General features: G+C 53.6%; 4 protein-coding genes across 13 annotated transcripts; 3 read left to right on the forward strand and 1 right to left on the reverse strand.

The window, feature by feature from the left end:
- Positions 1–128: 128 nt before the first annotated feature.
- S100A1 (S100 calcium binding protein A1) lies at positions 129–4,868 on the reverse strand. Of its 5 annotated transcripts, none has more exons than XM_029226747.1 (4): positions 4,805–4,868; positions 3,484–3,542; positions 1,394–1,546; positions 129–436 (listed from the first exon to the last, which is right to left on the reverse strand). In XM_029226747.1, exons 3-4 carry the CDS (start codon positions 1,532–1,534, stop codon positions 293–295), a joined length of 285 nt encoding a protein of 94 aa, XP_029082580.1. In that variant the 5' UTR covers positions 1,535–1,546; positions 3,484–3,542; positions 4,805–4,868; the 3' UTR covers positions 129–292. The 5 variants fall into 5 exon arrangements, with proteins under 5 accessions (XP_029082580.1, XP_029082581.1, XP_029082582.1 ...); XM_029226748.1 differs by lacking the exon at positions 4,805–4,868 and adding an exon at positions 4,364–4,450; XM_029226749.1 differs by lacking the exon at positions 4,805–4,868 and adding an exon at positions 2,165–2,211 and having other exon boundaries at positions 133–436; positions 3,484–3,546.
- S100A13 (S100 calcium binding protein A13) lies at positions 4,413–12,663 on the forward strand. 2 transcript variants are annotated; one of them, XM_029226745.1, is made up of 3 exons: positions 4,413–4,544; positions 5,538–5,731; positions 12,435–12,663. In XM_029226745.1, the coding sequence occupies exons 2-3, from the start codon at positions 5,579–5,581 to the stop codon at positions 12,576–12,578; spliced, it is 297 nt and encodes a 98-aa protein (XP_029082578.1). In that variant the 5' UTR covers positions 4,413–4,544; positions 5,538–5,578; the 3' UTR covers positions 12,579–12,663. The 2 variants fall into 2 exon arrangements, with proteins under 2 accessions (XP_029082578.1, XP_029082579.1); XM_029226746.1 differs by lacking the exon at positions 4,413–4,544 and adding an exon at positions 5,104–5,379.
- A 2,103-nt stretch (positions 12,664–14,766) lies between these two features.
- On the forward strand, positions 14,767–17,023 carry S100A14 (S100 calcium binding protein A14). Of its 2 annotated transcripts, XM_029229325.1 has the most exons (4): positions 14,767–14,892; positions 15,325–15,423; positions 15,864–16,010; positions 16,234–17,023. In XM_029229325.1, the coding sequence occupies exons 2-4, from the start codon at positions 15,394–15,396 to the stop codon at positions 16,369–16,371; spliced, it is 315 nt and encodes a 104-aa protein (XP_029085158.1). In that variant the 5' UTR covers positions 14,767–14,892; positions 15,325–15,393; the 3' UTR covers positions 16,372–17,023. The 2 variants fall into 2 exon arrangements, with proteins under 2 accessions (XP_029085158.1, XP_029085159.1); XM_029229326.1 differs by lacking the exon at positions 14,767–14,892 and having other exon boundaries at positions 15,113–15,423.
- A 659-nt stretch (positions 17,024–17,682) lies between these two features.
- Positions 17,683–24,125, forward strand: S100A16 (S100 calcium binding protein A16). 4 transcript variants are annotated; one of them, XM_029227149.1, is made up of 3 exons: positions 17,683–17,851; positions 22,906–23,083; positions 23,398–24,125. In XM_029227149.1, exons 2-3 carry the CDS (start codon positions 22,931–22,933, stop codon positions 23,554–23,556), a joined length of 312 nt encoding a protein of 103 aa, XP_029082982.1. In that variant the 5' UTR covers positions 17,683–17,851; positions 22,906–22,930; the 3' UTR covers positions 23,557–24,125. The 4 variants fall into 4 exon arrangements, with proteins under 4 accessions (XP_029082982.1, XP_029082980.1, XP_029082981.1 ...); XM_029227147.1 differs by lacking the exon at positions 17,683–17,851 and adding an exon at positions 18,061–18,217; XM_029227148.1 differs by lacking the exon at positions 17,683–17,851 and adding an exon at positions 18,075–18,221.
- The last annotated feature ends 212 nt before the right edge of the window (positions 24,126–24,337 follow it).

The following is a 24,337-nucleotide window of genomic DNA, read 5'->3' on the forward strand; positions in this document are numbered from 1 at the left end:
GGAAGATGTAATGGCCCCTTGACCTCTCTCAAAATAAGATCCCTCCCCAAATAAGGCAAGTTGGGAGTGAGCAGCCTTCACTTCCCCACCCACTTCCATACCCCAAAGGAGACAGACAGCAGCTGGCGGCTTGTGAGAGAGGAGCCTTTAATGAAAGATGAGTTGCAGGCCTGGCCCACTACTCTTGCGCCCTTGTTGGTGGGGAGGGAAAAGTGGGGTGAGGGGGAAGCAGGGTGAAGGGGCAGGTATGGCAGGGTGGAGGTGAAGGGCGCTGCCCACTGGGGCTGTCTGCTCAACTGTTCTCCCAGAAGAAGTTGTTACAGGCCACTGTGAGGGCAGCCACCAGCACCACATACTCCTGGAAGTCCACCTCTCCATCTCCATTCTCATCTAACTCCTTCATCACCTTGTCCACAGCATCCGCATCCTTCTGGGCCTGTGGAGGGAGGAGATGGAGAGGTAGGTGTACAGGGAAATGAACAGCACTGAGTCAGGGCCATGGGGGCTGGTTGATTGGGGAGAAGGAGGCAGAGATGAGCAAGAGAGAGAACTACTTCTAATTATGGGACTCTCGCTGCTGTCCTCAAAACTAACAAAATACTTATGGCTTCCTGTTGCCTACAGAATCAGCTCCTTAACAAGGCAGAATAATAAAAACAATTACCATATGTTGAGTGCCTACAATGTGAGAAGCACTACACTAGGAGCTTTACAAGCACTGTCTCATTTAATTCTAGCACAAATAGTATGAAGTAGCTTTCATTAGTCCCATTCTAGAGAAGAAACAAATTGACAGTCGACGGTTAAGGAACATGCCCAAAGTCACACAGCTATTAAGTGGCAGCGCCAGAATTTGAACCCAGGTCTCATAAAATCTCAAAGCTGGTACACTTTCTACTGGCTTCTCTTTTGCATCCTTCAGTCCAGTCAAAACTACCGAGCACACTCCATCTGCTTTCTCACATGCTCTTGTTCAGATACTATACCTCCTCCTAAAATGTCTACATTTACCCTAATGATCTTCCAGGGGCCTGAGTGCCACCTCTTTGGAGAAGCCGTCCACTTCAGTCAGGTTAATATTCTCCCATAATCCTTTCTGGCACCTCTGTTAAGGCCCCGGGTGCTTCCTGGTGTTCAAGGTTTACTTTCAAGTGTCAGTCCTTCCCTGCTAGACTGTGTGTTTTGTTATTGATGCATCTACACAAGGCCTAGCCCTTAGCAGGTGATCAGTAAATCAGGGCATTTTGACTTGAACCCAGAAGAGTAGGGGAGCCTGGGAGAGGAAGGAGATGGTTGGGCTGAGCTGGGGTGGGATGGGGAGGTGGCAGGGAGGTGCCCACTCTGTTCCCCCACCCCTCGCCCACTCCACCCTGTACCACCACCCTGTGCTCACGTCCAGGAAGCCGGAGAGCTCCGTCTGCAGCAGCTCTTTCAGCTCCTTCTTGCTCAGCTTGTACTTGTCCCCCTCCTTGCCCGAGTGGGCGTGGAACACATTGATGAGAGTCTCCATTGCCGTCTCCAGCTCAGAGCCCATCTTGTAGCTCACCTACCCACGTCCCACCATGGAAGTGAGCTGGGGACCGTGCCTGGGGTAGCTGGGGTTGGGGTAGGGGCCCACAGCTCAAAGAGCCATGAGATCGAAGCCCCACCACAACTGATCAGACCTAAGTCTAGCCTCATTCTCTGTGCCCTTCAGTCCACACCCCAGCCAGAGGGAATCAGGGCTTTGGGCATGGAGGTAGAACAGCTGGAGCTGGGCTGGCTCTAGAGGCCTGCAGTGCACTTTGCAGTTGCTCCTGGCTGCCTGCACACTGAGGAGGGTGGGGCAGGCAGGTAGGGGTGGTCACAGGACCCAGCCTGGCTTCCTCTGGCTCTATTTTTACCCTGGACTTGCCTGCCCAGCACAGCCAAAATCTGCTGTTGGGGATGGTGGGCTGGGCTCCCCTCTATAGCCTTGACTCTGCTGCCCACCCCGAGCAAGGAGTCAATCTGGTGCCCTTAGTCGGCCTGGTGGATAGGGTGGCAGTCTGAGTGGGTGGCCCAAGGTTCATGGGGACGGGGGCGTCTCACTGCCTCTGAGTTTCTTGTCAGCGGACTGGGGGCCTCTCTTGGTCCTTCTACACTGTTCTCTCCTGAACATGTCACTTTGGCTTCCCTCTGTTACCTCTAGTTTGGTTCGTCTTGCTTCTCTGCAGATTCAGCCCTTCTACTCTGTGGTGGTGGGAAGGGAAAGAGGAATGTCTGAGCCTTTTCCTTGGAGCCAGGGCTCCCAGGGAGGGGGAGAGGACACTTGTGGGATCTTGTCCCTGCCACTCCCACCCCCAGGCCCAACTTGGGTGATGTGGGGACATGGCAGCAGGGAGAATGGGGCTGGTATGTGTTAGGGGAGATAAAGCCTGAGTGCATGAGGTCCTCTGAATCCAAGGGGCTGGGAGAGAGGAGGGGAAAAATGGAGGGGTCTGTTGAGGAGAGGGGACTGCCAAGCCAGGGGGTCTCTTTCCCTTGGCCTTGGGACGGTTGGCCCCTCCACAGCCTCAGGGGGCAGCTCAGGTGTCTCAGATCAGGTGTCCCCATCCTTCCCCAGACCTGAGGGGCTGGACAATGGGCCCTGATCAGATGACATCCTAGCTCTTCAATGGGGCCCTTGTGAATGTCACCTGAACTCCGGACGTGAGAAGCGGTTGTCACAGAGACACGGGGGAGATGGAACCCAAGCCGGGGCTGATGGAGGGGATAAGCTGGGGGGTGGGTGGGGGGCGGAGGGAGGGGTGCTGGTGGCTCAGTTATCAGCCCCATCCAGGAGAGGCACATAGAGGTTTCCTGGAGACCTCAAGCAGCCTGGGATTTTGCGTAGGGGCCATTCTTGGCAGGGAGGGGGCAGACAGAAAAACAAAGGGAAAGAATGAGAGGAAAGAGGAGTGGAGAAACTGGGCCAAGAAAGAGGAGGAGGAGAAAGGGGAGGTCACATGAAGGGACAGTGGGAGTGGGTATAGTACCCTAGTGCCCCCTTCCTGGTATCACATGATTCATGCTCTGCCACCCCCGCCCCCCAACTTCCCTGGGACCTGAGCTCTTGGCAAGGCTGGGTGGGGTGGCAGAGAGACCACGGCTGGCGGGGGGTGGGTGGGCAGAAGGAGCTGGTCCATCTGCTTTCTTATTCTTACACCGCTGGAAGCAAGGCGAGAGCTGGGTCTCCTCCCCAGCACCTGGGAGATGGAGGGAGCCTTGCGGGGGCACGTGAGAGCTCTGTGGGAGGAGGGCCTGGTCTCCCGGAAACTCAGTGGCTGCGTTCCCCACTGGCTTCCTTACTCACTGAGCTCCCAGATCTCCCTCTGACCTTCACTTGCCTCCCCTCACCACCTTCCAAACACTGTCTCCCCCAAATCCCGAGCTCTTCCCCAGACTTTTGGAGCCCTGCTGAAGTCCCCTTTCCACAAGGCTGGCCAGGGCAGGGACCCAGGGCAGATGGGGCAGGATACTCACTGTCAGCCCGGGAGCAGGTTCTGGACAGACAGGCGAGGCTGCAAATGTGGCTACCGGAGCTGTGTGGGGAGACCTGTCTTCAGTCGTCCTCCCCCCCCGCCCCCCGCCGACACCCCCCACTGGCTCCACCCCTTCACAGACAGACACCCAGTGGGGCAAGGGGCCAGGAGTGGACAGAGGCGCCCTCTGTCTCCTGGGCTGGAACAGGCTGGCCTGTGTCCTCTTCTCCAGCCTCCCCTGCCTCCCCCCACGCTGGGTCCCAAAAGGCAGGGCCCAGGAGGAAGGGAGGTGGGAAAGGTCCTGGGAAGAAGGAACACTCAGAGGCCTTCTCGGCTCCCCCGGCCTCCCGCAGTACTGGGTATGCTGCTAGGCTAGGAAGAGGTACACGCACCTGGCTGAGGGGCTCAGCGAGGGAACTTCTCAGTGAATAATTTAGTTGTGGTAGTCTCCCCGAGGGGTTTCAGCCTGAGACCCCACTGCGGGATTTCAATCCAGGGTCTCCTCTATCGGGGGCTCGGCCTGGGTCCCCCTCTGTTTGTGGGGTCTCAGTCTGGATCCTCTGTAGGGGTCTAGGCCTGCAGGGTCCTTGGTGGGATCCCACTCTGAGGGGCCCTCTTGTGGTGTTTCTTAGATGGGACCTCTCAGTGCCGAGCTCCCTCAGTTGATTCTTTGAATTTACAGTGGCCTCCCCACGCCCCAATATACATACTCCAGATCAGACGGGGCGGGTGTAGTGGGGCAGCAGGCTCCCTGTGTTGGGAGGGATGGGACCCCAGGATGCCTGCTGAATGGAATCTGGCCAGGCAGCTCCAGGCGGGCCCTCCCCCTCAACAAGTGGAGGCTGCGGTGGGCTGCGTTGGGTGGGGCCAGGGTTCCAGACCTGATTGCTTGGGGTGGGGAGGGCCGGGCGGGAGGCGTGACTGGGCGCGCTCCTCTCTTCAGAATGCACGACGGAAACTTGACACCTCCGGGCTTGGGAGGGGCTCTTTCCTCCCTCCAGGGAAGCTTATAAACCTCAGCCCTAGGGCTCCTGCCTCGCTGCATCCCATCTCCTTGCCCCGGTGAGTCGCAACCCTTAGCCCTGGAGGGTTCCTGGGGAGCCTTTTTCCGCCCTGGCCTCCCAGGTTCCTACCCTGGAGCCGGCTCAGACTGGGATTCAGGAAATGGCTTTGGGAAATCCAGCAGCAGTCCTTGCAGAGGGCAGGGGGTGGGTGGGAAAAGGGAGGATGATTGGGCATGCCCCCTTGCCCCAGCCGTACCCGTACCCTCCCTCCTCCCCCGGCGCCCCTCCACTCCGGGCGCTGTGAGTGAGTGCCAGTACCAAATCCCTCCTGGGCGCGGGCAGTCAGCGGAGCCCCATCCAGGACCTGTTGCTGGGAGACGGGGACGGGGAGGGCTATGGGGTCCTGGGCTCCGCACTCTGCCCAGCTGCCCCCGAGGGGAGGGGCAAGCGGGACGACAGAGAGGCGGGGTCTGCCCAGACCAAGCCAGCCCTGACCACAGCTGGGCGTTTGCCAGGCCGTCTGCTGGGAAGAGCAGCCAGTGTGTGTGTGTGTGTGTGTGTGTGTGTGGCGGGTGCAATGCAGGCGGGTGGAGACCCAGGTCCTTGCACAAACAAGCTTTGGAGACAAACAACCCCATGACCCTTTGAGGCCAGTTAAGCTCCAAGAAAGGACCCTTGGGACTGAACCCCACAGAGGGGCCACCAGACTGAGAGGACTCCAAAGAAGGACCCCAGACTGAAAGCCTGCTCCCAGACAGAGGGTTCTCCAGACTGAGGGACCACCACACACAGGTCCCTGAGACACGGACACTTCAAAAGGACCCCCAGACTGTGAGACCTAGAGAGGAAGGGGTTTCTGGAAGTGAACATTTCTTCCCCCCACCTACACTGAGGTACCATTGCCTGGTCCCCTGCCCCAAGCTCCATCCCTGCATCCCTGTCCCTTCCCTACTTCCCCTTGAGGCCTCCTCCAGGCAGAGGCTTGAGGTGGCAGCGCCAGGGCAGGGGCGCTCTGGCCTGTCCTGACTCTCTCTTCTTCCCCCTCCTGCAGGTCAGCCCTGTGAGGACATCAGCTCCAGCCCCAGGGTCCTAATGGCAGCCGAACCACTGACTGAGCTGGAGGCGGCCATTGAGACTGTGGTCACCACCTTCTTCACCTTTGCAGGGCAGGAGGGCCGGAAGGGCAGCCTCAGCATCAATGAGTTTAAGGAACTGGTCACTCAGCAGTTGCCTCACCTGCTCAAGGTAGGTGGGGGTCTCTGGGCGTGAAGTTTTGGGAGCCAGTGGCTGTGGGACCCTGTGTATATGAGGAGATATTACTGAGCATGATAAGGTGACCACAGGTGTACTGTGGAGGAGACTGCACATGTAAATGGTTCTGGGTGTTCTTGCTTGGTGTGTGTCTGTGTGTGTAGTTAGGTAATATTATGTCTGTGTGAGTGCGAGTGTTGTATTGGGATCTGTGCCTCTCTGTGCCTCTCTGGTCTCATTTCCCCAGCACAGGACTGGACCCAGAGCTGGCTTCCAGGAGATTCATAGGCCATCAGAGCTAGAAGGAGGCCAAGAGAAAACACGGTCCAAATTCCTCACTTCACGTATACAGAAACCGAGGCCCAGCTATGGGAAAGGGTTTCTCAAAAATCAAAACACAGCCAAATTAATGGAGTCATAGAATCTCAGTACAGGAGGTTCCTGTAAGTGGTCTGTGATTATTCCCCACCCGCTCTGGGAATCCCCTCCATAATGCAACTGACAGGATTATTCTTTCTCTCCTGTTCACAGGATGGAGTAGGGATTTACATTTCATCCGCTCTGGGTTGGCACATCATCCCAGGCTGTTAACAGTTTCTTTTACATCCTTTCTAAAAATTCAAAAGCACATAAAAGTGTGTGAACATCGATTAAAAAAAAAAAACAACACAAACTAGTGTCTGAAATTCATAGTCTATCATTTGCAATATCTCCTACATCCTTAGACTTTTCCCTTCCTCTTCTCACAGGAAACTTCAGGCTCTGCCCTAAAAGTACAGCATTCCCTGTAGCCCTGTCAAATAATGACTGGTTTTTCTTCCAAATCCGACTCCCTCTGGGCCTGGAAATGCAGATAATGACCCCTTTGCTTTTCCTTGCAACTTCCAGACCTTAGTTTCTTCTAGTTCTTTTTTTATTGGCTGCACCCGTGCAGCTTGTGAGATTTTAGTTCCCCGACCAGGGGTTAAAACCCGGGCCCTCAGCAGTGAGAGCGCACAGTCCTAACCACTGGACTGCCAGGGAATTCCCTCTTCTCCTTCCTAAGACACCCAGCTCCTTGGAAGCTCGTATGTACCACGTGCCACCCTTCTAATCGCACACCTTATAGCGCTTCAGCTTCTGGCTTTTACTGTTTTTCTTCTCATCACTGCCACTGTCATTACCTTCAGTATCCACACAGACAACTTATTCAACACCTGGGCCTTTCAGTTTCTTTTTTTTTTTTGGCCGCACTGCGCGGCATGTGGAATCTTAGTTCCCAGACAAGTGATCGAACCCACGCCCACTGCATTGGGAGCACGGCATCGTAACCACTGGACCACCATGGAAGTCCCTGGGCCTTTCAATTCTTCAACTCCTTACTTTCAAAGGTTCTGTCTTCCTGCACCTCAGCATCCCTGCTCCTCCACTCTGCTGCCCTGTCCATTCTTTAGGTCTTGTCATTACCAATGCGCCATCTCCAAAATCTCAATTTCAGGCCTCTCTTTCTCTGCCTACCGCCTCCTGTCATTACAGTTCTATTCCTCTATCTAGTTCCTCCACTCCATGACTTCCTGACTCCACTGGGAACTTCAGTCTCTTGACCCTATCACTTTTTCATCTTTCATCACCATCCCTCGAGACCTCATTTCCCTTCTTCCTCAGCTGGGTTCTAAGGCTCACCACTATAATCACTTGCTCAACTCCCTTGATTCTCTTTCTCTCTGTCCTAGTTATTTGGCAAAATCCCAACTCAGGTTAAATCCAGCATTTCAGCTTCATTAGCTTGTTGGTGAAACCCACCGTTCTGTGTCTGCGCTTGTACAGCTGAATCTGGCTAGAGAAAAATGCACTGCCATGTTGTTGATTTGTTTCACTTTAAATCTATAACCACAGCCCCCAATAGGACCCTTAGCAATACCTGGAAATTCTTCTACATTTCCCTGTTAATTCATTTACCAGCTCTTTCAGGTGATTATTTCACAACTTTTCCTTTCTCCTTAAACTCCAGTACCTCTTTTCATAGTCTCCCTCTCACTGAGAAATTTTCTTACTGAGAAAAATAAAAGCCATCGGGAAACTTCTATGTGCTTCCTCCCTCAAAACTACCAACCGATCAGCACATTTCCTGCCTTCCTTCCTGTTAACACGAATGATCTGTCTCTGCTGCTAAGGCCAGCCCCTCCACTGGTGCACTAAATCCCATCCCTTCTCACCTACTTAAAGACATTACTCTTTCAATTCTTCCTCCTTTTTTTCTTAAAATTAATTAATTAATTAAATTTATTTTGGCTGCATTGGGTCCTCGTAGCTGTGCACGGGCTTTCTCTAGTTGCACAGAGCAGGGGCTACTCCTCGTTGCGTGTGCAGGCATCTCATTGCGGTGGCTTCTCTTGTTGTGGAGCCCGGGCTCTAGGCGCATGGGCTTCAGTGGTTGTGGCATGCAGCCTCAGCAGTTGTGGCTCGCGGCTCTAGAGCGCAGGCTCAGTAGTTGTGGCGCACGGGCTTAGTTGCTCCGCGGCATGTGGGGTCTTCCCAGCCCAGGGCTCAAACCCGTGTCCCCTGCATTGTCAGGCGGATTCTTAACCACTGAGACACCAGGGAAGCCCTCAATTCTTCCTCTTCTCTCTTGCATCATCAAAATTTCTGTCTCTACTAGGTTGTTCTGATCAGTTTACAAATATGCTGTACTATCTCCCGTCTTAAAAGAAAACCTCCCTTGACCCTATAATTCCCTCCAGCTATGCCTTACATCTCTGTTCCCCTTTGTAGTAAAACTCCTCAAAAGCAGTGAGAGTTATTTATACTCTCCACTTTATGCTGTCTCTACTTTTCCTCTCCTGGTTCAGAATGCTCATACCCCAGGTATCTGCTAGGCTTATTCCTCGTTTGACAGATTTCTGCTCAGATGGCAAATCCTCAGCATGACCTTCCTTCACCACTGAGTACAGAGATCACCTCCTTGTGTTCTGTTCCTTTACCTTGGGCTATTTTCTTTCAGAATACTTCCTTCACAACTTAGCTTCCATTATACAATTTTACGTTACCAAGAAGTAACATATAATTTTCTTCCTTTCCATGTAGAAAGGAAAGGAATCTGCTCACTGTTTTATCCCCAGCACTTAGTGTCTGACTCCTAGTTAGGTGCTCAATAAAATACTGAGAGAGGGCTTCCCTGGCCGCGCAGTGGTTGAGAGTCTGCCTGCCAATGCAGGGGACACGGGTTCGTGCCCCGGTCCGGGAAGATCCCACATGCCGCGGAGTGGCTGGGCCCGTGAGCCATGGCCGCTGAGCCTGCGCGTCCGGAGCCTGTGCTCCGCAACGGGAGAGGCCACGTTAGTGAGAGGCCCGCGTACCGCAAAAAAAAAAAAAAAATACTGAGGGAATAAGTGAGATAGTAAAAAAGTTTAAAAGAAGTAAAAATTGTTGAGTGAATGAATAAATGCATCTTACCTACGGTTCTACAAATAGCTTTTTAAAAATGTAACAATGCATATAGGCTGTTTTCCCAGTTTAAAAAATGATGTACTGTATTCTAATATGTAGCTTAACACAAATTTATGTAGTCAGTCCTCTATTGATGAACATTTCTCTTGTGTTCACTTTTCCCTTTTGCAAACGTTGTTTATATCGATATATCTTTACATACTAAAGGGTAAAGACATACTAAAGACATTTACTATAGAGTAAATGTCTGGCAGTATAAATATTAGGTCAAAAGGTTTGTTCTTAATTTTTATGGATATTATTAATTTGCCTCCCAACAAGTTTGTACTTGTTTTCATGGCCAACAGCAATGCATGCGACTGCCTGTTTCCCACATCCTTGCCCCAAATGGGTCTAACTGAGAGTTTATTTTTTAATTTAATTTAATTTTTTTGTTTTTATAAATTTATTTATTTTATTTTTGGCTGCATTGGTTCTTCTTGCTGGGCGCAGGCTTTCTCTAGTTGCGGAGAGCAGGGGCTACTCTTTGTTGCGGTGCACGGGCTTCTCATTGCGGTGGCTTCTCTTGTTGTGGAGCACGGGCTCTAGGCGCGTGGGCATCAGTAGTTGTGGCACGTGGGCTCGGTAGTTGTGGCTCGCGGGCTCTAGAGCACAAGCTCAGTAGTTGTGGCACACATGGCATGTGGGATCTTCCCTGACCGGGGCTCGAACCCGCGCCCCCTGCATTGGCAGGCGGATTCTTAACCACTGCACCACTAGGGAAGCCCTTACTGAGCTTTTAAATTTTGCCAATCTAATATGTGGAAATGGTGTCTTGTTCTGATTTACACTTCTTTAATTCTGAGTGAAATAGAACTTTAAAAAATATTTTTGATAGGCATATATATTGCCTTTTCTGTGAACTGCTTGTTTCTTTTATCAAAGTGTTTTTCTTTTCATATTGATTTATTATAGCTCTTTATAAATAAAGAAAATAGCCTTTGTCTATTATGTGCATTGCAAACATTTCCCCCTAATTTGCCTTTTCGTCCTTTGAGTTTGTTTTTGGTCTTTTTTGCCATACAGAATATAAAAAATTTTTATGTAGTCAAATCTGTCAAACTTTTCCTGAATGGCTTCTGTGTTTTATGCCATGTTTAGAAAGGTCTTCCTCAGTTTAACTTATTAAAAAAACTCCCAGACTTTATTTTATTATTAAAATTTTCTTATTGATGTTAAATACCCCACTTATTATTTATTCAATTCCCATGTATATTTTGGGGCTCTTTATTCTGTTTCATTGATGTTTATTATTTAGAAACATTCTCATTTAATTACTGTGGTTTTAAAATATGCTTTGATAACCTGTAGGGTTGGTTCTCCCTCATTATTGTTTTCTTTTCAGAGTTTTACCAGTAGATCCCACATGTTGATTTTTCAAGAAGAATTTTAGTAACATTTAATCATATTAAAAAGAATCCTGTAAATATTTTAACTGGGATTATATAAAAATGTTATTTTAGAGAAAATTGACATCTTTACACTATTGAATCTTTCTCTGTTAAAAAAAGTATGTTTTTCTATTTATTCTTGTTTTCTTTCATATCCTTCAGTTCAGTTTTCTTCACAAAAGCTTAATAGAGTCCTACATCTTTTCCTGAGTGCTTTATTTTTACTATTTTAAGAGGGATTTTTCATATTATATTTTCAAACTGGTATTTGTTTTTGTGTATTAATATTGTCACCTGATACTTTATCATTTCTAATAGTTTTTTTGGGGAAGAAATACAGATTAGTGGGTAAGAGCATAAGCTCTGAGTCAGACAATCTAGGTTCAAATGCAGGGTCTAGCTTGTCATCCCAGGTTAGTTATTTAATCTTTCTGAGCCTTCATTTCTCATCTGTGAAATGGACTCATAGTAATACTGTTCTTGTTGGATTGGTCTTGCATTTATTCAGTCAGTATTTATTGAGTGCCTACTACGTTCTGTTCTGACACTGTCCTAGGCTTTGGGTTATAGCGGTGAACAAGCCTCCGCTATGTGCCAGACATTCTCCCAGGCACTGGCATTATGGTGGTGAACAAGACGGACAAGGTCCCTGTGCTCAGGAGACTTTCATCCTAGCAGATTATGAAGATTAAATGATGTAAAGCATGTAGGGTGTTCGGCATATGCTCAGAACGGTCAGCACTATTAAGTGCTTACACTTGTTGAAATGTTAACCTTTATCACTCTTGCGTTTTTTTCTAGGTATACAATTATATAATTGCTAATATAAGAGGTGAATTTATGTCTTCTTTCCCAACAATTTTACCTTTTATTTCTTTCTCTTGACTAATTGTATGTTTTCCCCCTCCATCTGTGTGTTACACTGGGCATCGTTGCCTTCCGCTGGCAATGCTTATAGTATTTTATAAATAAGCATGATTGTAGCTTTAAAAAACGTCTTGTTTAGCTCTTCTATAAACTAGCTTTGTGCCATCTATAGATTTGGCAAGCCTTCTCTGCCTTCCTCCAAATGTTGATTCAAATGTTTAGCATGAGCTCCTCCTGAGGCACCCTTGTCTGGTTTGACATGGATCCATTGTTCAACAGTCAACTTTCTGGTTGTGGTTACTTACCTGGCAACCAATCCTTTGATCACGATGGTCCAACTTAGAATATCCTTAGATTTCACAGGTCTGCTGGGAGAGACTTTGCCAAGGGCCCCCTGGGAAACCACATACCTTGTGTCCTTGCCATTCCTCTGATCTACCAGGCTAGTGACCCAACTGGAAGAATGAGAAGACACTAGGATTATGCAAATGGGCAGCCAAGTGCTGTGAACTTCTCCAGCTTTCTGTAAAGGAGGAGTGTGGCCTGAGAAGGCTCTGTGGGTGGTCAGAGTGAGTCAATGCCTACAAGGGCTCCCCGAGTGTCTTTGGGCTTATCCCAGGGCTGGCACAGCGGCGTGCTGGAGCCCACCCATACCTGCCGTTGAAGGCCCGTTTGTTGTGTGCAGCTCTTCCCCTCTCTGCGTTCAGTGACATCATGTTTATGGTTCATGATCTGCCACAGTGGGTATATTTAGACCACAGCAAACACTATAACCAGGCTCCCCACTTCCCTCCTCTGCTTCCCCCTGGAGTTGGGCACCAGGGCGGTGCTGTGTTGGGGCTGCAGCTTCATCCTGAAGGTTTGGGGCAGATCCTAGTGCTCTCTGAGGGAAGGGAGTGGCGACTGGCAATTCTTCCCTCCCTGTGTCAAAACCCTCGTTTCTAACCCCAGTCTTCCCTGTGGTGCCTCCTCAGGATGTGGGCTCCTTAGAGGAGAAGATGAAGAGCTTGGATGTGAATCAGGACTCAGAGCTCAAGTTCAATGAGTACTGGAGACTGATTGGGGAGCTGGCCAAGGAGATCAGGAAGGAGAAGGCCCTGCAGATCCGAAAGAAGTAAAGCCGGCTGGCCGGGATGGGGGTGGGCATGGCAGGGCTGGGCAGTACCCCACTCCCCACAAATAAAGCTTTCTCCTTGAAACACAGATGTTTCTTACTCACACCCACCCTGATGATTTCTTCTCTTGAGACTAGGGGGTGGGAAAGCTCTGTCCCCACCTGAGGTTGGGTCCAAAAATTACGAGCTCCTTGAGGACCAGGAATGTTATTCATCTTCAGATACTCTGCAGCATCAGATCTTGTACAGGATAGGTGCTCAATAAATACATGGTTGATGAATGAATATCTGAAAGGTAGAGACAGATCTCTGGGGCAGGTGAGGTGACTCATATCCCACCAGGTCTCAGGGGCTTGGTCTTGGTTCCCACTCTCTTATTCCTGGGGTTTGTGTCATTGGATGGTAATGATAGCGGTGAACATGTGTTGAGGGCTTGCTCTGTGCCAGGAACAGGGCTGAACATTTTCTTGTATTATTTTAGTTAATGCTCACAGCCTGTTGAGGTAGGTACTGTTTTTAAGTCTTGTATTAAAGATGAGGAAACAGATTTTAGAGAGGTTAAGTCACAAAGACAAGAATAGGTAGAACTGGGTTGAAATTCCAGAGCCTCTGTAATGAACCGGGATCCTCTCTGGATGGGTGCTTGGGAACCCTGGACCCTCCTCTCCTCCCTCCTACCATGGCAGGGGTGAAGCAGAAGGATGAAAACAGTGTTCTGGTTCGAGGACTGGGGTGAGGGTGGCGGTCGTGCTGCAGGAAGCAGAACTTTAGGTCACCCAAGCGCTGCTCTCCCCATCCTTCTTGGGTAGAGGGGCATGTGGTTTGAACTGTCTGCCACCAGAGGGAGCAGGGGTGGGGCAGCCCAGCAGGCACTGCCTTCCAAGGACTGTCACTGCCTTACTGTAAGGTGTCCATCATTTGAGGCAGCTGTGAGTCCAGAGGAACATTTAGGCTGAGACAAGCTCCCCATCACACACCATGAAAGGGTCCTAGATTGAGACCTTCCATCTAAGTGCCCCTGGACTGAGAGACCTCAGAGGGACTGCCAGGCTGGGACTCTGAGGGTCCATTTGAGACATTCCAGAGGGGTTCCCTCACAGTGAGAGACTGAGACATTCCAGAGGGACCCTCAGGCTGAGACATTAGAGACCTCCGTCTTGGAGAAACCCTGAAATCGAGATAGCCTCAGAGGGGTCCCCAGATTGAGACACTTACAGACACCCCAGTGGAGGCCAAAAGTACATAGGAGCCCTAGAAGGAGACCCGCAGAGGGGCACTGGGAGGTATGCTTTGATCTCAGAGTTTAGGAAAGGAGTCCAGGAACTCTGGCTCTCAGCACTGCCCCCTTCTTTCCTGATTCACACAGACTCCCCTGCCTTCTCCCTTTCTCTTCCCTCGTCAGGTGGGGAAGGCCACTGGGGTTGGGCTGAGTTCCCCCCAGACCTACAGCCCAGGATCCCTGGGATGTTATCCCAGGTGCTGGATTGGGCGGGGCGGGGAGGGCGGTTTGCTGTGGAGTCTCTGGGTTAGGGAAGGCATGGGATTCTGAGGGAGGGAGGAGCAGGTAGCCCAACCAGTTTGGAGAGGTTGTTAGCTGACAGATAACCCATCTGGGCCTCCCATACGTGCATGCTGGCTGCGGGGAGCTGAAAGGACATCAGGACAACACTCAGTCTGCCCCCTTCACCAGGCTACCCTTCTCTGGCTCCTTCCTCCAGACCCAAATTTCTGCCATTAGGACTCGGCAAGGCTGGGCAGGCTTGAGTGTCACTATCTAAATCGGTCTTGAGGGGAGGAATGTGTGTGTGTGACACATTAAAGTACTTCAACCCACGTGTCCCTCATTCCTTCAAGGCCACAAAACCCGCCTTGACCAGTCTCTGCTTCTCCTTCTTTCCTGGTGACTGACTCAGAGCCCCCTAAGAACCCTTTCCTGTCCTACATTTCCTCCAGGCCTTTCCTCCCAGGCTCCACGCCACAGCGTTTCCAAGTCCTCTCCCACCCCCACCCCCACCCCCGCCCCCAGCTTCCCCTCCCTATCTTCCCTGGACTCTGCCTGCTGGTCTGGGGCCAGGGGCATCCCAGACCCAGCTCTCCATGGTTCCCTCCTCGTGGCCCGGGTGCGGGGCGGGCTCTCGGAGCTGCGGCCAATGGAGGTGGGGCCCCCGCTGGGCTGGCTGACAGCCCAGGCGGCTGCAGGAGCAGGGCTGGCTTCGGGATGAGGCCCAGCCCCCTGCCTCCCCTCCCTTCCCCCAGGTATAAGAGCTGAGCTCAGGTGCACTGGCTCTTCCAGTCCTGTCTCAGCGGCTGCCAGCAGGTAAGGAGTCCCAGGGCTTTTCACCCAAAATGGGCTGTCCCTGGTCCAGAGGGCATGCTTAACCTATCCTACCCTAATCTGCCAGGGGAGGGTCTGGGGGGCCAGGCCCTGGAGGCTGGTGTGTGTGTGTGTGTGTGTGTGTGTGTGTGTGCGTGTGTGTGTGTGTGTGTGTGTATGTATGGAACTGGGGTGGGGGGTTGGAAGGGATGGGAGGAAGGAGGCTAAGGTGAGGCTCAAGGAATTCCCTCTAAATAGGTTGGCTTGGGGGCTGTGACCTTAGCTCCGGGAGCCTGGGCAGGGACGGGGCTTGTGTGGAGTTGGCTCTGACCCCCTGGGTGAGGCACAGAATATCTGGGGTGCAGCCAAAGGGGATAGTTGAGAAAGAAATGCTGAGTTCTCTCCTTAGCTCAGCCTCCCCGCTCCTCCGAGCAGATCATGAGACATCAGCTCCTCTGGGGCCGGCTGTAGGACGACAACACTCTCACCAAAGGACCAAGCACCATGGGACAGTGTGGGTCAGCCAACGTGCAGGTGGGCCCATTCATTCCTGGCCTTTCTGTTCCCACTCTCCCCTCCTTCACCCTGAGCGTCTATGTCCCTCACTGACTTCTGCCCCATCACCTTGGCCTTGCTCTGCACTCCAGACCCTGCCTGTGAGACCTGAACCCTCTCTGGTGCCTACATAGGGTGATGCAGATGGGCCCTCCCTGGAAGAGGACGCCTGGGTCTCATGCTGGGACCTGCCCTGCCTGGAGGCTGGGGGGAGGTGGAGAGGAAGCCTTGCCCGACGCATGGCTCAGGGCAGAGGACAGTGGGGGCAAAGGGGCTGGATGCTGGGCTTTGGAGTGGGCGAGGGCCCACGTTCCTGCCAGCTGTCTTCTGCCCTGTTGGCTCTGCCGGGCTCCTGGGGAAACGGGATGTCATAGGATGGGTGGGACCTCTGCAACATGGGCCATGTCCCTTGCCCTCAGGATGCCCAGGAATTCAGTGACGTGGAGAGGGCAATCGAGACCCTGATCAAGAACTTCCACCAGTATTCGGTGGAGGGTGGGAAGGAGACGCTGACCCCCTCCGAGCTACGGGACCTGGTCACCCAGCAGCTGCCCCACCTCATGCCGGTACTGAGGGAGTGGACCCCGCCCCAGACAGTACCCTGACTTCCCAAGCAAGTACTCCAAGACCCCACCCACACTGCCAAGGCCTCTGGCACTGGCAAACCCCAGCCCTTCCCCTTGTCAGTGCCAGGTAGGCTCAGGACCTGCTTTCTGCCCCTGGGTAGGGCGGAGTGGGAAGATTGGAAGGTGCTGCTTGGCTGAGCTGTGGTGTCTTCCCTCCTTTCAGAACAACTGTGGGCTGGAAGAGAAAATTGCCAACTTGGGCAGCTGTAAAGACTCTAAACTGGAGTTCGGGACTTTCTGGGAGCTGATTGGAGAAGCAGCCAAGAGTGTGAAGCTGGAGAGCCCTGTCCGGGGGAGTTGAAAACCTTCCCCTGGAATTCGGCAGCGGGGGGATATTGGGGAAAGGGGGCCTCCAGAGCCTGGGGGGCCTGGAAATAAAACTCCTCTCTCCACCACCCCCGCACTATTCCCCAGCCCCACCTGTCTCACCTCTGCAACGTTCAGGTTCATTATGGCCCTTCCTGGGGCCTCTGTGTACTTCATCCCTGGGAGCTCCGTGGGGCTAATGGGTCCAGGGGTCCCCACCTGGGGGAGGCTCAGGGGGTGGCTGGGGCCAGGGATGTATTGGAGGGCTGCTGGAGGGTTGAGGATGCTGTAAGGGCCAAGTCATTTAGTAGTGGTGGAAAGGCAGAGAGGAGCTGAGCTATGGGAACTGATTTGAAGGGGGTGGAAGGAGGAATGGATATTCGGTACTAAAAAGGGTCTCTACGAACCTACCCCTCCTAATCTCTTCCCCAACCCCAACCGTCTGTCCAGTGCTGTCCCTCCCTGCCCCCAGCTCTACCCCAGCCTCCTCTCAGGACCCTGTCTCCCTGGCTTAGGGCAGGGGAAGAGAGAGAGCAGGGTGGGGGAGAGGCTGAGGAGGGTGAGTTTTGGAAGTGAGAGGACCAGCTGGGTGCTTGGGCATTTACAGAATGATGGTTGTTTTGTATCATTTGATTAATAAAGAAGATGGAAAAAATGAAAGACGTTGTCGTGACTGAACCCCATCCCCACCCCAAGTGTCCGTGGGTGAGGAGGTGTTGGGGTGAATGGCAGAGTCATTGGGTGGCACGGTACCTGTGGGACTGCAGTGGTCGGCAGTGGAGGCAAATAGGGGCCTCACTTTCTCCTGTGGATTTGGGTTGAGGATGGCAAAAGGCCTAAAAGGTGGGAGACCTGGTTCTCTCTGAGGGACAGGCTGTACTTTGCCAGTGACCTGGCCCTCTGACGGGGAGGAGGGCGTGTGTGCACATGTGGGGAGAAGAATATGAACCCAGGTGAGCCTGGCTGACTGGTAGCAGGGGAAATGTGAGGCCGAGAAACAGGCCGACCAACCTGGGTTTGAATCCCAGCTCTGCCACGTACTATCTTTGGAACTTGGGGCGTATTCTCAGAGTATGTTTCCTCATCTGTAAAATGGGGATGGGACACAAGATGTAAAGCACTTAGCAGAGAGCCTGACACAGTGAGAGGCCAGTGAGCAGAAGTCACTGGAGTGGGGGGATGGGTCCCTTCTGGCGTCAGCTGTTGCCTCTGGGACATCAAACTGGCCAATTTCCTCGGGTATCTTGGAGAAGGGGTGGAGGGGTGTTTCCAGAGGGATCCGCTGCTGCACACAAGAGGTCCTAGGGACGGGTGCACTGGAGGTGGAAGGCAAGGAACCACGCTCTGGGCCCTTTTGACTGTAGCCCACGGAAATCCCAACAGCAAGGAGATTTAAGCGGCCAGCCAGGCTGGCCTGGAATACTAACTGAACTTGCCTGTTAGGGGTCCCTGAAACGGGGCTCCCAGTGACCCAGGTGAGAAGGGCAGGTGACAGTCTTTCCCTTCCTTTCTCAAAGTTGTAAATTCTGTTCAGGCCCTGCAGGGTTAGGAGGGTGGGGTTGGGGGAGCGCCAGCTTGCACCACTCCCTCTGGGGTGGGGGCAGAAGGGTGTTAAAAAGGTGTGTATCCCTTTAACATGGGCCCAACCCCAGGGCCAAGTCAAGAGGGAGCTCAGACCTTACCTCCCCACTGAGCCAGCTGCGCCAGGCAGGGCCGGGAGGGAGTGGGACAGATTCTGGGAGTGCAGCGGGGAGGAGTCCTGGCTGGCTGAGCTCGTAGCTACTTGGCAGTGCCAGAGCCCAGGTCCCAGAGCCCCGCAGGAGAGGAGGTGGACCAAGAAGGTAGGTGAGCACCCCAGGCCCGTCCTGGGAGGTCTGGGGCTGCCGGAGGGGCCCTGCAGGCTTGGGAGGCCCGGACAAGGGGCAGTGAAGGGGGCCTGAGGAGGGGGGCCTGCAGAGACTGAGCAGGAAGATTTCGTCAATTGTTAACTTTCCCAAAAGGCCAGTACGGGAATGGAGCGTTCCGGTGGGCTTGGGGGTTGGAGAGGCCTTCAGATGAGTGGATGGGGTGGCAAGACCCCCTCCCCAGCCCAGCAGCTGACCGGGTTCCTCTCCCAGGGCTGGGCCACCGGGCAGAGTGTTCAGAAGCTTTGCTCTCAGCTGCTCCGATTTTCCCCAACAGAAAAAGGGCAGATGTGTTTGGTGGAGGTTGGGGAGTAGCCAGACCCTGGACACAGGCCTCGCTGGGCGCTGTGTCTGGGAGAGGTGATGGGGTCCAGGAGAAGCCAGGGAGGGCCCAGGGAGCCTGAGAGCAGCCCAAGGAGGGGAGGCAGGGGCCTGGGTTGCTTCTCTCGACTCAGGCAGGTGCCGGACACTGGCCCCAAGTGCTCTGGGAGTTGTTTCTTGGGAGGGGCGATGGGGCCCAGGAGGAACCTGGGTGAGGCCCCCCCTGGAGCCTGAACTCCAGGAGAGGGGCCCAGAAACTGGGCAGCTTCTCCTCTACCTCAAGACCCAGGCAGGTTCTGGCTTGACTTGCTTTGCTTGGTGGAGTCCCCTGCCCTGTAGAGCATTTGCCCTGCCTGGCCCAGGTCGGAGGGAATGAGGGCTGGTGTGCTTAGAGACCCACGACGGAGCCCTGGAGTGCCGGTGAGCAGGAGCTCAGACTTTCCCCATCAACTAGAAAAGAGCTCTCTGGGTGTTGGTGAGGCCTGGGGCAGGTGTGTGTGTGTGTGTGTGTGTGTGTGTGTGTGTGTGTGTGTGTGTGTCTCCACACCACAGCAGTGTGTGTGTGTGTGTGTCCACACCACAGCAGTGTGTGTGTGTGTGTGTCCACACCAAACTCCTCCAACTTCACTTGTTTGGAAAGAAATTTCCGAGGAACAGTCTTCTTCCTCCAGCTACGTATTCTGAAAGCAGAAGAGTTTGGAAGGTAGATGGGTCACCCAAGCAGAGGGGATCAGAAATGGCAGAATTCCTTGCTCATTGTGATTGTGTACATTTGTGTGGATTAGATGCAGTGAGTCCTGTGAGGGTGGGGCTGGGGGGTAGGCAGGGACACTTGTGTGAGATAGTAGCCTCTGGAACTGGGAAAAGAGCAGGAGAAGAGGGAACAGAGAATGGAGCTGGAGAGGCTGGAGAGGTTAATTTGAAACAACCTTGCAAATTGAGTAAAGCATTACCAGCCCAGTGTAGATTGCAGCCTTCCGTGTGTATTGCAGGCAGCTGGGGCAAATGAGTGAATTAAGTAGGAATTGAAGGAGAGAGTAAGCAAGTGAATGGTGGATAAATGAGTGAACAAATTCAAGGTAGATGAAAGGAATGCAGAGAATGCCAAATTGAGGCTTGAGAGTGGCCTAGGCTCTAGAGGAGAGGTGACTAGGAGGGATAGGAGTCCAGGGACATATCCCAACACTTGGGAACAATTTAAGACTCAAGAAGTGTGTGTGGAGGTGGGAAGAGGAGGTGAGTTTTAGAGGGTGTGGTGGACGTTCAGGGCTCCACACGAAAAGGGACTGGGGAATTGAAGAGATGGAGGGTGAAGAGGAGGCACTTGGAGGGGTGGGGCCCAGCACCTGGGGGTGGGAGGGTGAGGCTGGAGTGGCGGAGACCCAGGAGCATGGTGTCAGGGCAATTTGGGCTTTTGGAGAAGTCAGCAAGCTGGGCTGAGGTGGGCAGGGTGGGGGTCTCTTGGTTGCTCAGTGATGAATCATCCAAGGTGGAGACAGTGAACATTGCAGGAGGGTTGGGGGCCCAGGTGAGAGGGTCCTTTGGAGGCTGAGTCCCTCCATTCTCATTGTTTTGGAAGGCTCCAGTGTACTGTCCACCTCCCCCCTCCCCCTCAGGCCAGGATCAATCTGTGGCAAAGTCAATGCAGGAGTTACCTCCTGCCCCACCCTTCCCAGGGAGGGGCTGACGGGATGGCCCACCACCTCCCCTCCCCCCAACCACATGTCTGGGGACCCTCTGGCCTGGTTTGGTGGGAGGACTGAGCAGGCAGGAGGGGCAGGTGACCTTGGCATGGGTGTGGTGGCAAAGCCTGTCTCCTGACCCCCAGGGAAGGGAGGGAGAAAGGGTAATGACACCTGACTCTTCTTTTCCTTCAGAAGAAGCTTCAGAAAAGCATTTGTCCAAATTGTTAACTCCAGCATTGTCCAATTGACCAGAAGAAGGTGGGGTGGGGACTATTGGGAGGCCTGGGAGCTGAAGCGCAGCTCTCTGGGGTGACTGTGTACCTGACAGCAGGTGCTGAGATGTCTCCTGGGAGCTCACCTGTGTCTTGCCAGGTAGAGGCTGAGGCATGGTATCAAGGAAGGGCAGGACTGGGCTCCAAGATCGCAGGTGGTGGGAGGGGAGTGCTCGGCCAGTGGCGAGAGGGACAGAGACACACTGCCCCCCCAACCCATTTCTTATCCTTTCCTCTCCCTGACTATTTCCCACAGGATTCCTCACTTGGGGAACAAGGTCTGGGATGGTGAAAGTGGGGGATTCTCTGAACTTTCTCCCCACTCCCAAGGCTGGTTGGGAGTAGGGCATGACACAGTCCTTGCCGACATGGGTGCAGCTTTCGGAATCCCCAGGAATACTGGTCGTAGGCCTGGGCAACTGCCCACCCAAGGGCAGCAGGGCAGACAGTTCATGGATTGAAACATTTTTGTCCTCATTTGTGAATGTTAGAGCATTTGTATGAAAGTCTTACAAAGGTATAAACATTGAACCACACAATTACACACAATAAATAAAGAGTACTGGAAAAAAAAAATGGTTTCCTACAGTCCTGGTTCCATACTTCATTCTTTCGGCCACAGACCAGAGCGGTCAGGTGGACGAGGCAGGGGAGAGAAGGGTAGGATTCCTGGTTAGAGTTGCCCTAAACTGACCCCTCTCCCTCTCAACTCTCCTTCCTTCCTCCATCCTGGCTTAGTCCTTCTGGGTCTCACCCTTTCTCCAGAAGAAGTTTAGTAAAAGAAAAATCTTCGAAGAGTGGTCAGGGGCCTTGGATACCTGGTATCAGGGCTGGCAGGAGGTGGAATATTTATAGAGCATCTACCTTGAGCAAAACATTGGGCCAGGCCACGTGGGCGAGAGGAGATTAAAAGCAGGGAGGTTGTATATCCAGGATTTAAAATTTTTTTAAAGTTGTTGTATATCCAGAATTTTTGGGACTCACTTGGTCCCAAAGTCTCCCAGTCCTAACACAATGGCTGCATATAAGAAACACTATCCTTGCTTCAAGGAAGTTCTGGTGTCTGGGGAGAGATGATCCAGGAAGAGACTGCAGTCACAGCAGCTAGTGGGCCCAGCCAAGGCTGGCTGAGAGTCTGTGGGAGTCAGGGGAGGAGGACCAGAGGGCAAGGGTCAGGGCAGTCTTCCCTGGAGGTGCGGTTTGGGCAGGCTTCAGCTAGGTGGAGAGGGCAGGGCAATGGGCACAGGAGGAGGGATGGATGGCCAAGAGGAGGATTAGAAAGCAGGTGGCAGGGGCAGGGGCTGCGGTGGGGCTCGGGGAAGCAGATTTCCCTTCCATTATCGAACCATGGGATGCCCTGGTGGCGGTGTCCACCTTCCCTTGCCAAGACCCGATGGGCAAGGCAGCTGCAACTCATTCCTGGGCTTGGGGGCGGGAAGGGAGGCTCATTTGTCAGGGTTCACTTGGGGGGGCTCTGGGCATGGGCGGCGACTCACAGAGTAGATCCGCCTGTTCCCCTCATATCCTGTTATTCAGTAGGCTGTATCCGCTTGCAATGTGAGTGCCTTTTGTCCTGGAGCAAGGGGCTGTTGTGTGTAGCCTCTGGCTGGCTGTGGAGGCTCCATCTTCAGCTGTCTCCAGCTGGGGCTGAACCTCTGGGCTCCTCCTTAGGTAATGGGGTGGGGAGGGGCCCTTGTATCCTGCTGTATATTTCGGGGTGGGTATGAGGGAGGTTAGGCTAGCCGGGGCTGGCTGGGGGCCTGCACAAAGCCTCACTTGATGGATCGGGACATCGTCCTTTATCAGAGAAGGGCAGCCATGGCCTGAGACCCGGGACGCACTGTCCTGGAGCCTGGCGGAAAGGACTGAGGAGAGCCTAGGTCCCCGCCTCCTGCTTTGTTGCCTGGGGCAGGGGTCTCGGCCAGCCCTGGGGGTGGGGGACGTGGCCCATCCTACCAGTTTCTAGCTGTGTTTGTCCCCGGGCCAGGGCCTCTGGGTGGGCCAGGTATGGAGAAGGTGGAAGGATGGGCACTGGCTCTCATCCTCTTCCCAGGAGCCTCTTGTTCTCTCTGGGGCTCTGACAAGCTCAGTGCCTGGGGCTGGGGAAGTGCCTGGAAAACCTGTTGAGGCTGTTGAGCTGGAGAGCACCTGGATGAGAGGAGACACATAGTTCTCATTCCAGGCCCACCCTGGGTTCCCCTTTCCCTGCTTACTTCCTCCTGAGGACCAGCCAGCCTGGGGGGCCAGAGGCCCAGGGGGTGGGCCCAGCGGGTGGACAGGGGCAGAGAGGCGAAGGAGCAGGTGTGGCCTGTGGCGTCTCCTCACCTCCCCTCATCCTGGCACCCAGGCCCTGCGAAGTGTGAGGCGGTGAGATGGCGGACTCCTACACAGAGCTGGAGAAGGCGGTGGTCGTCCTGGTGGAAAACTTCTACAAATACGTGTCCAAGCACAGCCTGACCAAGGACAAGATCAGCAAAAGCAGCTTCCGGAAGATGCTTCAGAAGGAGCTCAACCATATGCTGACGGTGAGGTCCCCCCACCCAAGGGCCTGGCCTCTCCGCGCCCCTACCCCACCCAGCTCCTGAAGCTCTTGCCCTCTCTGGGTTTCCTTCCCCACCGCCGCTTCTGTCCTTTCAGAGTTATCCCCCCAAAACCAGGGGTCTCCACCCCGCCCAGCCCTCTGTCCTCAGGGTGCCCAGGCCTGAGCCAGTGAGGGCTCTGTTCCCATCTTCCAAGGGCAGCAGCAGCCCAGGCCAGGCCCTGGACTCTGCCTAGGGTCCTTGCTGGGGCCTCTGTAGAGCTGCCACCTCAGTATTGCTGACCCTCAGTTCCTCGCCAGGACACTGGGAACCGAAGGGCTGCTGATAAGCTCATCCAGAACCTGGACGCCAACCACGACGGGCGCATCAGCTTCGACGAGTACTGGATCTTGATAGGCGGCATCACTAGTCCCATCGCCAACCTTATCCGCCAGCAGGAGCAGCAGAGCAGCAGCTAGAGGACCCTCTCACCTTCCCCTCCCCCATGCTCTTCCTAGGCTCCCTCCTCTGCCCACCCAGACCCCTGTCCTCTCTTCTCCCGCTAGACCTTCTCCTGACAATTGCTGAACAGGGCAAGGGGGGACGTCAGGGCCCCTTTGTGAGTGTCTCAGTCTGGGGGTGTCTCCCTGAGGGTCTCAGTCCCTGGAGCCAGCAGACCCTGGGGCCCCTCTGTGACAGTGCTGTATGGGGACCCAAGAGTTTCCCCACCTGTTATCTACCCTTCTGACCTCTGATGTTCCTGCCTGATTCCGGGTCTCTTCTGACCTTAGAGGTCAGCTTGCTGCTTCAGGTCTCCCTGTTCCTGGCAACACCAGCAGAGACTCCTCTCTCCCCTTTCCCTCAGCCCCTCTGCTGGGTAGAGGAGACTTCCAGGGATTGCCCTCCAGCTGCCTCTGGGTCTGGGAACAGGGTTGAGCCCCCTCCCTCCTGAGCCACTGAAATGGGCAACAAAGGCTGGATTTGGAGTTTGTGTCCCCCTCACCAAGTCCCTTTGTAATGTTCATTAAAACCTTTCCCCTCCTTGGAACTTCCTCATGCCTTGGTGATCTTTGCCATGGGCCCCGGTGCAAGGGGGTGGCAAGGGGAAATCTCACCGAGAGGGCAGAGCAAGAAAGAAGTAGAACTCTGGGATCCCAGCTGCTGCTGTCAGCCCCGGGTCAGCAGCTACTTCCCTCCTCCATGAAGGGCCAAAGGCCACATGTGTCATCACCTCTGGGCCCTCATAGACCAAGCTCAACT

Source organism: Monodon monoceros, unplaced genomic scaffold, assembly GCF_005190385.1.
Source record: "Monodon monoceros isolate NGI ecotype Baffin Bay Population unplaced genomic scaffold, NGI_Narwhal_1 Super_Scaffold_18, whole genome shotgun sequence".
Taxonomy (NCBI): Eukaryota; Metazoa; Chordata; class Mammalia; order Artiodactyla; family Monodontidae; genus Monodon; species Monodon monoceros.

Coding starts and splice junctions, on each gene's coding strand:
- S100A1 (XM_029226747.1), bottom strand. CDS start 1,534: ATGGGCTCTGAGCTGGAGACGGCAATGGAGACTCTCATCAATGTGTTC. Junction 437..1,393: donor AGCTCTCCGGCTTCCTGGAC/GTGAGCACAGGG, acceptor CTCCCTCCACAG/GCCCAGAAGGATGCGGATGC.
- S100A13 (XM_029226745.1), top strand. CDS start 5,579: ATGGCAGCCGAACCACTGACTGAGCTGGAGGCGGCCATTGAGACTGTG. Junction 5,732..12,434: donor AGTTGCCTCACCTGCTCAAG/GTAGGTGGGGGT, acceptor GTGCCTCCTCAG/GATGTGGGCTCCTTAGAGGA.
- S100A14 (XM_029229325.1), top strand. CDS start 15,394: ATGGGACAGTGTGGGTCAGCCAACGTGCAG. Junction 15,424..15,863: donor GTGGGTCAGCCAACGTGCAG/GTGGGCCCATTC, acceptor CCTTGCCCTCAG/GATGCCCAGGAATTCAGTGA. Junction 16,011..16,233: donor AGCTGCCCCACCTCATGCCG/GTACTGAGGGAG, acceptor CCCTCCTTTCAG/AACAACTGTGGGCTGGAAGA.
- S100A16 (XM_029227149.1), top strand. CDS start 22,931: ATGGCGGACTCCTACACAGAGCTGGAGAAGGCGGTGGTCGTCCTGGTG. Junction 23,084..23,397: donor AGCTCAACCATATGCTGACG/GTGAGGTCCCCC, acceptor GTTCCTCGCCAG/GACACTGGGAACCGAAGGGC.